Source organism: Vanessa cardui, chromosome W (genome assembly GCF_905220365.1).
Source record: "Vanessa cardui chromosome W, ilVanCard2.1, whole genome shotgun sequence".
NCBI classification, from domain to species: domain Eukaryota; kingdom Metazoa; phylum Arthropoda; class Insecta; order Lepidoptera; family Nymphalidae; genus Vanessa; species Vanessa cardui.
Genome location: NC_061153.1, coordinates 13,645,590 through 13,658,329, shown reverse-complemented (window position 1 = coordinate 13,658,329; position 12,740 = coordinate 13,645,590). Strand labels below are relative to the sequence as shown.

At 54.1% G+C, this 12,740-nt stretch overlaps 3 protein-coding genes across 3 annotated transcripts; all 3 read right to left on the bottom strand.

Moving 5' to 3' along the window:
• Positions 1–4,595: 4,595 nt before the first annotated feature.
• On the bottom strand, positions 4,596–5,123 carry LOC124542651. Its single transcript, XM_047120580.1, has one exon. The coding sequence runs from the start codon at positions 5,121–5,123 to the stop codon at positions 4,596–4,598; it is 528 nt and encodes a 175-aa protein (XP_046976536.1).
• A 200-nt stretch (positions 5,124–5,323) lies between these two features.
• LOC124542650 lies at positions 5,324–5,668 on the bottom strand. Its single transcript, XM_047120579.1, has one exon. The coding sequence runs from the start codon at positions 5,666–5,668 to the stop codon at positions 5,324–5,326; it is 345 nt and encodes a 114-aa protein (XP_046976535.1).
• A 5,185-nt stretch (positions 5,669–10,853) lies between these two features.
• Positions 10,854–11,753, bottom strand: LOC124542649. Its single transcript, XM_047120578.1, has 3 exons — positions 11,655–11,753; positions 11,199–11,537; positions 10,854–11,090 (listed from the first exon to the last, which is right to left on the bottom strand). The coding sequence occupies exons 1-3, from the start codon at positions 11,751–11,753 to the stop codon at positions 10,854–10,856; spliced, it is 675 nt and encodes a 224-aa protein (XP_046976534.1).
• Positions 11,754–12,740: the final 987 nt, after the last annotated feature.

Genomic DNA, 12,740 nt, shown 5'->3' with positions numbered 1-12,740 from the left:
GTACGCAAATTTTTATTGATGCCATTACTGACACATATGGCGCTTTGCCATATCATGATCACATACTATTGGTGGGCGATTTTAATATCAATTTCCTAGATACAGGTAATGTAAATACAACTATGTTTACAGACTTTCTCACATACACAAATATGACGCAATATGTTACCGTTCCCACACATTTCACAAGTCACAGCGAAACCCTCCTCGATCTCATCTGCTCAGATACCAACGTCGAACGAGTGTGGGTTGACTATGTAAGCAATTTAAGTGATCATGCATTTTTGTCGTGTGAGCTTAATATTGAAAAAGATAAGCCCGTAACGGAAAAAATATATAGTAGACGATTAGACGACATAGATTTAGACCAATTAAAATATTATTTAACCGCGCTTATTAACTGGGAACTCATAATTTCAGATCAAGACATTAATAAAACAGTTGCAGCTTTTAATGACAGTATCCTGTGGGTATTTGACACATTAAGCCCTATAAAGTTGCGATATATCAAAGAATTACAATATCCATGGGTTACTTATAACATCAAATTAATGATGAGACGGAGAAATGAAGCACAAATTAGATGCCGTAGTACGAAGATAGAAGCTCATGTTAACTATTATAAGCAACTTAAAAAATCAGTAGAATCGGCCATAAATACAGAAAAAACTGTTTATTTTACTTTATTTATTAATAATAATTACAAAAATTCGCGATACTTATGGTCACATATTAAACGCCATGTCAACATTAATAATAAGAAAGACAAACTTTTGCCCGCTCATTTTGATGATCCAGATGGTATTAATGATCACTTTCTCCAACTACCAGGCAGGCCTCAGGCTTCTCAAACTGATATAGCATACTTTAACAGTCAACTTTATGGTGATGCTACATTCTACATCAAAACTGTCGATTGTACAGTTGTCAATAAAGTAATAAGTAGTATTAAATCAAATGCTGTTGGGGCCGATGGAATATCTCTAAAAATGTTGTTGCTCATTATGCCTCATATTCAAGAAATTATTACTACGATAATTAATATGTCTATTACCCAGAGCATATTTCCTATAATATGGCAGAAAGCGATAATTAAGCCTATCCCTAAAAATAATAATCCCTCAGAAAATAAGGATCTACGGCCAATAAGTATCCTGCCATGTTTATCCAAAGTATTGGAAAAAATAGTATATAATCAGCTATCTGATTTTCTTGAGACCAATAATATATTACCCATGAGACAGTCAGGATTCCGTAAACGTCGCGGTACTGCAACTGCACTGATTGATGTGGTTGACGAAATATTAAACGCGCAAGATAAAGGTAATGGCACTATACTAGTTTTGTTGGATTACTCTAGGGCATTTGATACGATTAACGTCTCTCTTTTACTAGCTAAACTACACTACTACGGACTTAGCGCAGAAGCTATACAATGGTTCACCAGTTATCTGGGTAGTAGAACGCAAACCGTAGAACTTAAACATGAAGATGGCACCATAAAATCATCGCAATGTAGGCAAGTTCTTAGAGGTGTACCCCAAGGATCGATACTTGGTCCTCTACTATTTATTATATATTGCGCTGACGTAACAAAGGTCATAAAAAACTGCCGTTACCATATGTACGCTGACGACATACAAATATATATATCTTTTCCACCTAATGAAACTCATAATGCTGTACTTAAGCTAAATGAAGATTTAAGAAACATAGCAGGTTGGTCAGAAGCAAATTGTTTAGCGCTAAATCCACAAAAGTCTAAATTTGTAATACTGGGCACGGCGAATCAAATACAACTGATATCAAGGGAAATACCTATGGTTAAAATTCAAGATGAACCAATTGAAAGAGTTACAGAAGCACTGTCGTCTAAAAGTTTTATACCAAATAAGAAAGTTTTTAAAGGTAAATGTAAGAATCCGCCTATGTGAATCATTAGTATTATCCAAATTAAATTACGCCGATCTAGTGGTGGGCCCAAGACTATTGCAACGTACAAAAAATTTAATTCAAAAGGTGCAAAATGCTTGTGCAAGATATTGCTTCGATATACCTCCACGTACGCATGTCACACAATATTTAAATAACGCAGGAATTATGAGAATGGAATACCGTAGGCAACTGCATTTTATGACGCTCTTATTCGGGGTAATCAAGTTCAAACTTCCACCATACCTGTATAACAAGCTTCGTTGGGCGCACGATACGAACACATACGCAACCAGATCGAAATCATATTTACTTCTTATGCCTCTCCATAGAACGGCCGCCTTCCGTGGCAGTTTTCGATACGCCGCCACCAAGTGCTGGAACAACCTTCCACCGCCATTGAGGAACCTAAATATAATTCATAATTTTAGAAACAAATACAGAAAATTTCTTCTTGATAAACAAAAGCAAACATAGCAATTGATTTTATTTATCTTTGTTAATTTAAATATAATATAATGATTTATATTTAATTGTATACATATGTATGAATTTATATACATGTTCGTGTGTGTGTGTGTGTGTATATAATATGTAGGTATGTGTGTGTATGTAGTTGTATAGATGAGATTTTATATATGTATATGTCATAACTATAAAATGATAATTCAATATAATCTTATAACTTTTTTTTTTTTTTTTAATATGTAATCAAATCTACTCACCTTACAGTGCATGGCCCATTGGCAAGATGGAGTATTGATCAGACTTGGTTAGACTATTTAGTGTATAGATTTCAACCTCTATTTGATTGTTATGATATTTGTTAAACGGCACGTCTCGACCTGCTTGCGACCTTCTGTAATAATATGTTCGCTATATTAATTTATACCTCCAATAAATGCAAAGAATCAAAAGTAATATTATTGTGATTTAGATTATATTAAAACACATTTAAAAAAAGAAAAGAAAAACAGAAATTAGTATATATTACTTACTTATTATTATTAATTATTTTTTTTCTTTCTCCTTAAATAATTCGTAGGTGATCGAATATCTTTGTGATCTCAGCGTAATATAATTTAGTTTTAAATTTTAATCCATTGTGCTACACGTCCAACCTCCACTGCCGCCGCGAGGTACCTGAGGGCTGAGCGCATCATACTATCCTAGACTTGTTTTGATTTCTGTTATGTTTTTACTTTTATTTTTTATTTGATTTTAACACGACATAATAGTGGACTATTGTCAATGTCGTTCACTTGACGTACGGAAATAAGGTGATCACTGAAAATCAGTGCTGCCGTCTTTGCGAATTTCACACATAGTACGAATCGTATTTTAATTTAAGTATAGAAAAAAAAAAAACTATATAATTTAAATCGTTAATCTTTTTTTTTTTTGTGTGTGTGATATTCCTAGGACGACAGCAAATGCTGAGTGATTTCCCTTTTTGTGGCATCGTACTGCTATGTAGGCAGCATTTTGTTTTTATTTATTTATGCCTCTTTTTAAAATCTTTCTTAGATATTATTTAATTGTATTGTTATTTTAAGTTTTTGTTTTTTCTTTTTTTTGTTGTATTGTTTATGTCACTGATGTATCAACACGATGCTTACAAATAAAAATTCTTTCTTTCTTTCTTTCTTTCTTCTTTCGGAGCGACACGCAAGCCTCCCTGTAGGAGGTGTAAAGAGCCTCCTCCAGGTCGTGATCGCGTATCCGCCTCCGTCTGGACCTGGCGTATTGGCGGCGGGCCGCAACACACGCCCTCCGCAACGTCCGTAGCTCCGGGCGCCACCAGTAGACTCGGCGACGTGGAGTCTGAGGCTTCACCCTCGGCATCGCCGCATCGCAGATGCGAAACAGGGCGGCACCGAGTCGGTCGGCCTCTCGGTCGACCTGGACAACCGGGTCGGAACCGGCGCACCAGGCCTCCACGATGGCCGCCTCTTTTGCCAACTGGCGATCGAGACGACCAAGACTCCACCGCGGACCTTCTGACCGCTCAACAGCGGGCCGGACGACGGGAACCGCGGAGACATCAAATCGGATATATCGGTGATCCGATAGAGTCTCCACCCCCGTCTCCACCCTCCAATCTCGAACACGGCGGGCTAGGGCGATGGACGCGAACGTTAAGTCCACGATCGACTCGCCCTGCTGCCGCACGCACGTGCTCTCCGATCCTCTGTTGATCGCCGTGAGTCCCGATGACACGGCCCACTCCTCTAACACCTCTCCTCTGGCATCGGTCGCAGGGGAGCCCCAAGCCGTGGATTTGGCATTGAAGTCCCCCGCAACGATCACCGGACTCGGTGAGTACTGCCCGACCAGAGCCCCGACCTCAACGAGAAGTTGCTCGAATTCGGCGAGACTCCGGTTAGGAGAGGCGTAGACTGCTACGAACGCCGTTCCGTTGACAACGGCGGCCACGCACCCTCTGCCTTTGGCAACCCTATCGATCGCAGGGGCGCCGGGAATAGCGGGAGCGACGATGGAGATCACTCCCTCGTGGTCGGAGACCCAGTCATCCCGTAAATGAACGACGTAGGGCTCCGCCACGATTGCCACTCCGATTTGCCACTCCGCCATGCTCTGGACTAGAAGGTCCTGGGCTCTGGCGGAGTGGTTTAAATTGGCCTGGAGACAACGCAGGGCCATTACTGTGCGGTCTCCATGGGCACCTCAGTCCTTTGGGACACGGTGAACGGCCCTTTCGTCACCGCACCTCCCGTTCTTTTGACAGGGCGACCTTTGCCGCCCTGGCACGCCTTACTGCCCAAGACGTGCGTCGCAGTTTTACCGGCCGCTGAGCACAGGATGCAGTTCGCTTCAGCGGCGGTGCATTCGCGGGCCTTGTGGTCGGGCTGACCGCAGCGGAAGCACAAACGGCTGCGGTCCACACCCCTGTCACAAACGGCCCCCATATGTCCTCCTTCTAGGCACTTGTAGCAGCGGAGTGGCCTCGGCTCGAGCAAAAGCACTCGCGCCGAAATCCACCCCACCTTGACCCTACCAGTCGCCATCAACTTCTTGGCCGCTACGACAGGGCAGCTGAGCCAGAGCGATCTGCAGCCATTGGCAGACCGAACTACCACGCCCGGCCTGATCGCCCCTTCGGAGCATCCTCCTTCACTGGCCACAGCTGCCACCACCTCCTCCGACGACACCGAGTCGTCCAGATCCATGACTCTGACCTCCCGCCATGGCCTCCTCCCGCCGAGGCCAGGCTGGCCGACTCCTCGAAGTTTCTCCCCCGAGCAGTCAGAAGAGTGTCATCTGCATAGCAAATGACCGACGTGCCTCGGGGGAGGCGTCCTCTCAGGAGCCAGTCGAACCCGATGTTCCACAGGAGCGGTCCTAGGACGGAACCCTGTGGCACACCGGACTAGACGCCATACCGCCGTAGGCGGCCCGTCTTGTCGACGACGAGGACCGAACGGTCCTTGAGGTAGTCGGCCACGAGGCCCCGCAAATATGGGGGCACTCCGTGGAAACGGAGGGCCTCCAGGATGGTGGGGTGGGGGACAGAGTTGAAAGCGTTGGCTATGTCAAAAGACACAGCCAAAAGCCCGTCCCCCGCCTCCATCGCCTCTCTCACCTGCCCTCTCAGACGGGACAGGGCGTCGACCGTCGAACGCTCAGCCCGAAAGCCGAACTGAGCGTCCGACAGGTCTGGGCCAATCCCCCGGAGATGCCTCTTGAGGCGGGCGGCGAGTATCCTCTCGAACATCTTACCGACCTCATCAAGCAAGACGATGGGTCGGTATGCCGAGGGGGAGTCCACCGGCCGCCCTTCCTTCCGTAGGAGGCACAATTGGCCCTCCTTCCACGGTTTCGGGAACCTCTCGGACGCCAGACACGCTCCGAAAAGGTCCCGGAACCTGGCTCCCATCTGCGAGGCCGCGATGGCCACCACCTTTGCGGGGACGCCGTCCGGTCCTGGGGCCGTCTTCTTTCTGCGGAGGCAGAGGACCGCTTCCTCCAGCTCTTCCTCCGTAACTGGGGGGACCTCCTCCACCGTCGGAGCCGTATCGCGCGGGGGGCTCATTGCCGGAGGGGTGAAACCGTCCCGGGGGGGGAACAAGGACTATCACCCCGTCCAGCAGAGTCGGCTCGAGAGTCTCGGCAACTGGGGGACCATACGGCCGCAGCTTGTTCCGCGCCGCCTTGTACGGCCTCCCGAAAGGATCGTTGTCGAGATCCTCCAACATCTCCGACCTCGCGCGGTCTGGGGCGGCGGCGAGTTTCGCCTTAAAGACGGACTTCGCCTCTACGTATGATGCGTAGAGGCGGTCTTCGTTGGCGAGATCGCGAGGACGCCGCCGCCGGCTCCTGGTGTACTTTCTCCTGGCCGCCACGCAGGCGGCCCGGAGAGTCGCCAACTCCTCGGACCACCAGTACACGGCTCGTCGAGGGGGAGACCGAGGCATGCTGGAATTGCACACCTCGGTCAAGGAGTCCCTCAGCTGGGCCGCCGCGGCATCGACACCACGGATGTCGACAGGCGGCGTGAGCCAATCCTGAACGAAGGCCGCCTCTCCTGCGGCCTCCTGGTCCAAGCGGGTGAGCGCCCATCGCGGGAAAGGTGATTGGCCCCCAGTACGGGCCCCACGGGAGCCCTGGATGGAGACGTCGAACCGCACATATCGGTGGTCCGAGAGAGTCTCCACCAGCTCCACCCGCCAGTCCACAACATGGGTCGCCAGAGAAGGAGCGGCAAAGGCGAGGTCCACGATCGAGCCCCCCTCCCGCCGAACGCAGGTGTGCACTATCCCTCTATTCAGAAGGGACAGGCCCGACACCACCGACCACGACTCCACCTCGCGGCCCCTCGCGTCAGTGGATCGGTTACCCCAGACCACTGACTTGGCGTTGAAGTCGCCCACCACCAGGACCCGGCGTTGCTCCGCTCTGCAGGCCACCATAGCGAGGACTCCGAGAAAACTCTCAAAGTCCACCAGGGGACGGTTGGGGGAGAAATACACCCCAATGAGAGCTATGTCCCCCCACGCGGCGGCCGCATATCCCGGCCCCTTCTCTATTAGCGAGATGGGAGGGGAGTCTGTGGAAGACCGCGCAACCAACGCCACCGAGCGTGGGACTGAGTAAGGCTCGGCGACAATCGCCACGTCAACCAACCACTCGGCAAAGGTTTGGACCAGCAAGTCCTGGGCCGCTTTGCAGTAGTTGGTATTCGCCTGGAGAATGCGATGGAGCCTGGCCATCATGTGATCATCGCACTCTCTCCCTCGGTAGCCGGCGCTGGAACTGGAGTCGCAGTGACGGCGGCAGCGGCAGGTCGAGTTGGCACCTGCGCTTGTCCCTTCCTTGGGGGAGGATTGCATTGTTTCCCCCCCATTACGTGGCCGGCTGGTCGGCCACTGGCAGTGCACACCGCGCAGCGCGGCGTGGCAGCACTGCACTCTGACGCCTTGTGCCCCGCTTCCCCGCAGCGGCAGCAGAGCTCTGACCTGTCCACTCGGGATGGGCACAGAGCTCCTGTGTGTCCTATTCCGAAGCACCTGAAGCAACGGAAAGGTCGGTCCTCAAGTGCTCGGACCACGGCCACACAAAACCCTACCGGGAGCCGCCTCTTGGCCAGTACGGCCTTTGCTGCGACAATCGGGCATTTCAGCCGAATAGCCCCCAGACCACCGCGGCCGACCGAGTCGTCTAAGTCGGTCAATTCCAGCGTCACAGTTTTTGTTGGCCTAGCAACCTTGGCCACGTCCGCTATGACCTCCTGCAATTTGTTAGCGAAGAGGTCGGCATTGGCGCCGCCCTGGGCCCCCGGAAACTCGAAGAGTCGAGCTCCAGTTTGGGTTCGGCGGCACTTTACTAAACGAATGCCCAGTGCGGCCGGGTTAGCATTCGTACGAGCCCGTTTCAGGACAGACTCATACGTTTCGCCCTTCTCCTTAGCGTCCGTAGTGAGCGTCACTACGACGGCCGCAGTTTTGGGAGGAACAAGTATCCTCCTATTCGGCTTAGGGGCTGTTTTCTCCCCCTTGCTCGTTCCTTTAGACGAGCCGGAAGGAACATTGGCGGAGGCAGCGGGCAGCACTGACTTTTTGGCGCCTCTCTTCTTCTTCTTCCTCCTGACCACCTCAGTCCACTCGTTGGACGGAGTGCTAGCGGGAAGGAAAGCATCTTCCGTCTGGGACGAGGGTAAAGCCGCGTCGGTCGACTGGCTACGACCCACAGTCTTTTTCCCCTTTCCTTTGCCTTTAGCGGGTTTAGGGGTCGGGGGAGGAGGAGGAGCCATCACGTCCGGGGGAGCGGCAGAGGCTGAAACAGTCCTGTCCGCTGCCAGCGGCGGCCTGACACGCTTTTCAGGCAGGAGCCTGTCCTCAATACCTGCGATGCAGGCCCGCGTGAATGCCCTCTCCTCCATCATAATCCTGCGGATGGTTTCCTCAAGGCTGGAGGAGGAGAGCTCTACCGCCATTGCAGAAGGCGGGGCCTGGACAGGCTGTCCCACAGTTTCAGCGAGTTTCGTGTGGAGATCGCTGACCTCCTTCGTTAGGCAGTCCACCCTCTTTTGGAGCTGCCTTACCTCATCGGTCGTTGTGCGGTGCACCAACTCCCCGATTATGCCACGAAGACTGGCAGCTCGGCATTTCAGGGCCTTTTGGAAAGTCCCCTTTAGATTCGAGGACTTTGAGGCTACCCTGGCAATCTCCTCTTGGTCCTCTTCGGCCATCTTCTCCAGTTCTGCTAAGGAGTGATCCGTGTACGAGACATTTGACGAACCATAGTCCGCCTTGGCTCGGCGCACGCGTGCCTGGGCCTCCTTAGCGGCGACCTCCTCTTCCAACTCCTGTTGGATTCGTGCCCTGTTCGCCACGTTTAAGTAACTTGGGGCGTCCAGCAGACCCACCTCATGGGTGATGCTAGGGCCCTACCCTAGCATCACCCATGAGGTGGGTCTGCTGCTTTAAAGCCTTGGTCCTCTTTTTCGGGTTACTCTTGGCTGAATCCGAGGAACACGCCGAGCTCTACCTCAAGTAAGCCCGCTTTTTTGCCTGTCGATCAGCCAGCTCCACCGCAAAGGCGTCAGTGTCGGATCCCGACATGTCCGCATCCCTGCTGACCAGGCTCGCCGCAGATGGTGGACGGCTATCCTCCAACGCCAAAGCGTTTTCGGGGTTGGCCCCGAGAAGGGCCGTTTTGTGTTGGCCCTGAGAAGGGCATTTTGGTTGGCCCTGAGAAGGGCCTTTTGGTTGGCCCTGAGAAGGGCCTTTGGGTTGGCCCTGAGAAGGGCCTTTTGGGAGGAAACGCCCGGAGGCGTCCCGCAGAGGTTTAGACATTGTCAAAAAACAGACAAGACAGACGGGGTGGTGCCCGCTCGACCTCAACCTGGGGTCCAGGGAGAGAGCTGGGCAACCGCAAAGATAGTACTCCGGCAAGTCGTATACTACCAGACAGCGCACTTTAGCCACCCGTCTCTGCCACTGCGTTACCGTGGACAGAGCGGGGCCCAGGGGACATGACGAGGACGTATGCGCATGGGGGGTCCCCCAACCTTTTTTTTTTTTTGTTTTACTAGGAGGAAATGCATTTACGCATTCCGCCCGGTCGAAAGGGGGGGACCGGGACGGATATGTGGGACTCCCGGGGCAGAAGGCCCCGTCCTACCCACTAAAACCTCCTAGGATTTCCGCCTTCACCGCAAGGCGGCAGGACTGCGGGAACGCACGTGGCTCACCACCGCGGCCCTGCCAGCGGCCGTCGCTGTAGAAGGGCGACTCGTCTCGAGAGCGTGCCAAGATGTTGTGGCACGCTTCCGTCTCCGCCTCCGTCAGAACCGTGACGGACTCCCCCGAGTCCGCCACTGGAGGCTAGGCGGCAGCGGGTGTAAAGGTCCACTGCCGACTACGCTATGTCACGTCCGGGTAAAGCGGCAGCGGATGTAAAGGTCCGCCACCGCTGTGTCGAATCAGGTCAATGCAACCGGCCTAGATGGTCACGGCGTCGTCGACCAGGTCTCCGTCGACGCAACGGGAGGGAGTTGGTGTCGTCCTCCCGCTGTCGTTCCGCCTTTTCCTTGGCGGACATTACGACCTCGCTGAAGGTTCGTAATGCCGCCCACGCCTCTTCGCTCGCGACCATCTTGCGCACTAAGGCCGGAAGCGAGATGTCCGGTCCAATGGCCGTGGACAGGGCTGCGCGAGGCTCCGCCCAGGCTGGGCACTCTGCGCGCGTGTGCTCGGCCGTGTCCACGGCTTCGTTGCCACAGTGGTGGCACGTCGGTGTAGGCTCTCTGCCGACCACGTCACACAGGTATTTACCAAAACACCCGTGGCCGGTCAGGAGCTGCGTCAGGTGGTAGGAGAGTGGGCCGTGTTTGCGCTCGACCCACTCTCTCAAAACAGGCCGAATGGCCGCCACGAGATCCCCACCGGCATCCGGAACTCGCAGCCTTTCCCTCCACATTTCAAGAAGGCGTTGTCGTGCCTCCTTCCTCCACTGTAAGACTTGGGGTGAGTTCCCCTCCGCTCTTGTATCCTTGGCCCGCCAGTAAACACTCGAGTTGATCTCGGCCTCGAGGTCCCATGGCGGGCTTGCAGACAGCAGACAGGCTGCGGTGTTGGACACCGTACGATACGCCCGAGCCGCTCTGAGCGCCATCACCCGCTGCGGACGTCGCAGCGAAGCGACGTTGCGGGCGCTCAGCGCGTCCGCCCATATCGGCGCACCGTACAGCGCCATCGAGCGCACCACTCCGATGTAAAGGCGTCTCGCTGGATTGCCTGGCCCTCCAATGTTGGGCAAAATGCGCCCGAGCGCTCCGGCTGCAGCCACCAGTCTCGGGGCCAATCGCCGGAAGTGCTCCTCGAACTTCCACCTGCCATCGAGGACGAGTCCCAGGTACTTCATCGTCGACCCGATGGTGATGGAAGTTCCGCCGATGGTTATCGCCGCTCCCTGAGGAGTTCCGGCCGCCACCAGTACACTCGACGACGCGGCGGGAGCGGTTTGGCCCGCGGCATCGCAGCGTCGCAGACGCGGGACAGCGCACAGCCGAGTCGATCAGCCTCTCGGTCGACTTGCACCACAGAGTCAGGAGCGGTCCCCCAGCTTTCGACGATCGCCGCCTCTTTTGCCAGCTGGCTGTAGAGACGACTTAGTTTCCAGCGAGGGCCACTCGACTGACCGACAGTGGCATGGGCGGAAACGGGAACCGCGGAGACATCAAACCGGATGTATCGGTGGTCCGATAGAGTCTCCACCTCCGTCTCCACCCTCCAGCCTCGAACACGGCGGGCTAGGGCGTTGGACGCAAACGTGATGTCGACGATCGACTCGCCCTGTTGCCGCACGCACGTGCTCTCCGATCCGCTGTTCATGGGGGTGAGTCCCAGCGACACGGCCCACTCCTCCAACGCCTCGCCCCTGACATCCGTCGCAGGGGAACCCCAAGCCGTTGATTTGGCATTGAAGTCCCCCGCGACTAACACAGGGGTTGGCGAAGCCTGTCCCACCAGAGCACCGATCTCCACCAGAAGTCGCTCGAACTCGGCGAGGGTTCGGTTAGGCGAGGCGTAAACGCCGATGATCGCCACACCACCAACGACGGCGAGCACGCAGCCCTTCCCCTTGACCACACACTCTATGGTCGGGGAGTCCGCGACAGCGGGAGCGATGATGGTCACCACTCCATCGTGGTCGGAGACCCAGTCGTCCCGTAAATGAACGACGTAGGGCTCCGATACCACCGCGACGTCGATTTGCCACTCTGCCATGCTCTGGACTAGAAGGTCCTGAGCTCTAGCAGAGTGGTTGATGTTGGCCTGGAGACATCTAAGGGCCATCACTGAGCGGTCTCCATAGGCTCCGCCTCCGTTCGCCGTTGGGAAGTTGCTGCCGGGCCCTTCCTCACCGCTACTCCTCTCTTCTTGCCTCGGGCTGGACCTTTGCTGCCCTGGCATTCTCTAGCGCCGACGGCGTGTGCCGCAGGCTTACCGGCCGCTGAGCAGATGATGCAGTTTGCGTCAGCGGCGGTGCACTCTCGGGCCCTGTAATCGGGCTGACCGCAGCGATAGCACAAACGGCTACGGTCGACACCCCTGTCACACTTGGCACCCATGTGGCCCCCCTCCAGACATCTGTAGCATCGGAGTGGCCGCGACTCGAGCAAAAGCACTCGCGCCGACACCCACCCGACCCTAACCCTACCGACCGCCACGATCTTCTTGGCGGCCGCCACTGGGCAACTCACCCACAGTGAGCCCGTGCCGCTCGAGTGCCGGGCGAGAATGTCAGGCTTGATGGCTCCGGTCGTGCAGCCCCCGGCTTCGGCGACCGACGCCACGACCTCCTCCACCGTGGCGGAGTCGTCCAGGTCCAGGACCCTGAGCTCCGCGCACTTGGTCGGACGGTGTATCTGGACCTCGTCCGGGCTGAATAGCTCGCGCAGCTTCTCCGCCAGGGCATCCGCCGCTTTCTCGGCTTCGTTGGTGCCTGGCGGTATCTCCAGCATGCGCGCTCCCGTCGCCGCCGTCCTGAAGCGCACCGCAGTCAAGCCGACATCACTCAATTTGATGCGACTCTTTGCGTGCGCCAGGACGTTCTCGTACTTCACGCCCTTCTCCTCGGCACCGGGTTTGAGCGTGATGGTGATCACAGACGTGCGAGGGGGCGTAGTTTCCTCTTCTTTTGTGCAGCAGGTCTGGTGGTCGCTTGCTGCACTGGTTTGTTGGCCGGCTTCTTCGGCTTCTTCTTCTTACCGACGACAGCGCTCCAGGTCGTCGGTGTGTTGTTCGGCTCCACAGGTGTTGTCGTTGGAGCCGACCTTCTAT

Bases quoted from the DNA above. Each gene is read 5' to 3' on its own strand.
- LOC124542651 (XM_047120580.1), bottom strand. From the start codon at position 5,123: ATGGATCTGGACGACTCGGTGTCGTCGGAGGAGGTGGTGGCAGCTGTG.
- LOC124542650 (XM_047120579.1), bottom strand. From the start codon at position 5,668: ATGTTCGAGAGGATACTCGCCGCCCGCCTCAAGAGGCATCTCCGGGGG.
- LOC124542649 (XM_047120578.1), bottom strand. From the start codon at position 11,753: ATGGCCCTTAGATGTCTCCAGGCCAACATCAACCACTCTGCTAGAGCT. The intron at 11,538-11,654 runs GTATCGGAGCCC...TGTGTGGTCAAG, and splicing joins GGCAAATCGACGTCGCGGTG to GGGAAGGGCTGCGTGCTCGC. The intron at 11,091-11,198 runs GTTCGAGGCTGG...ACTGTCGGTCAG, and splicing joins CCAACGCCCTAGCCCGCCGT to TCGAGTGGCCCTCGCTGGAA.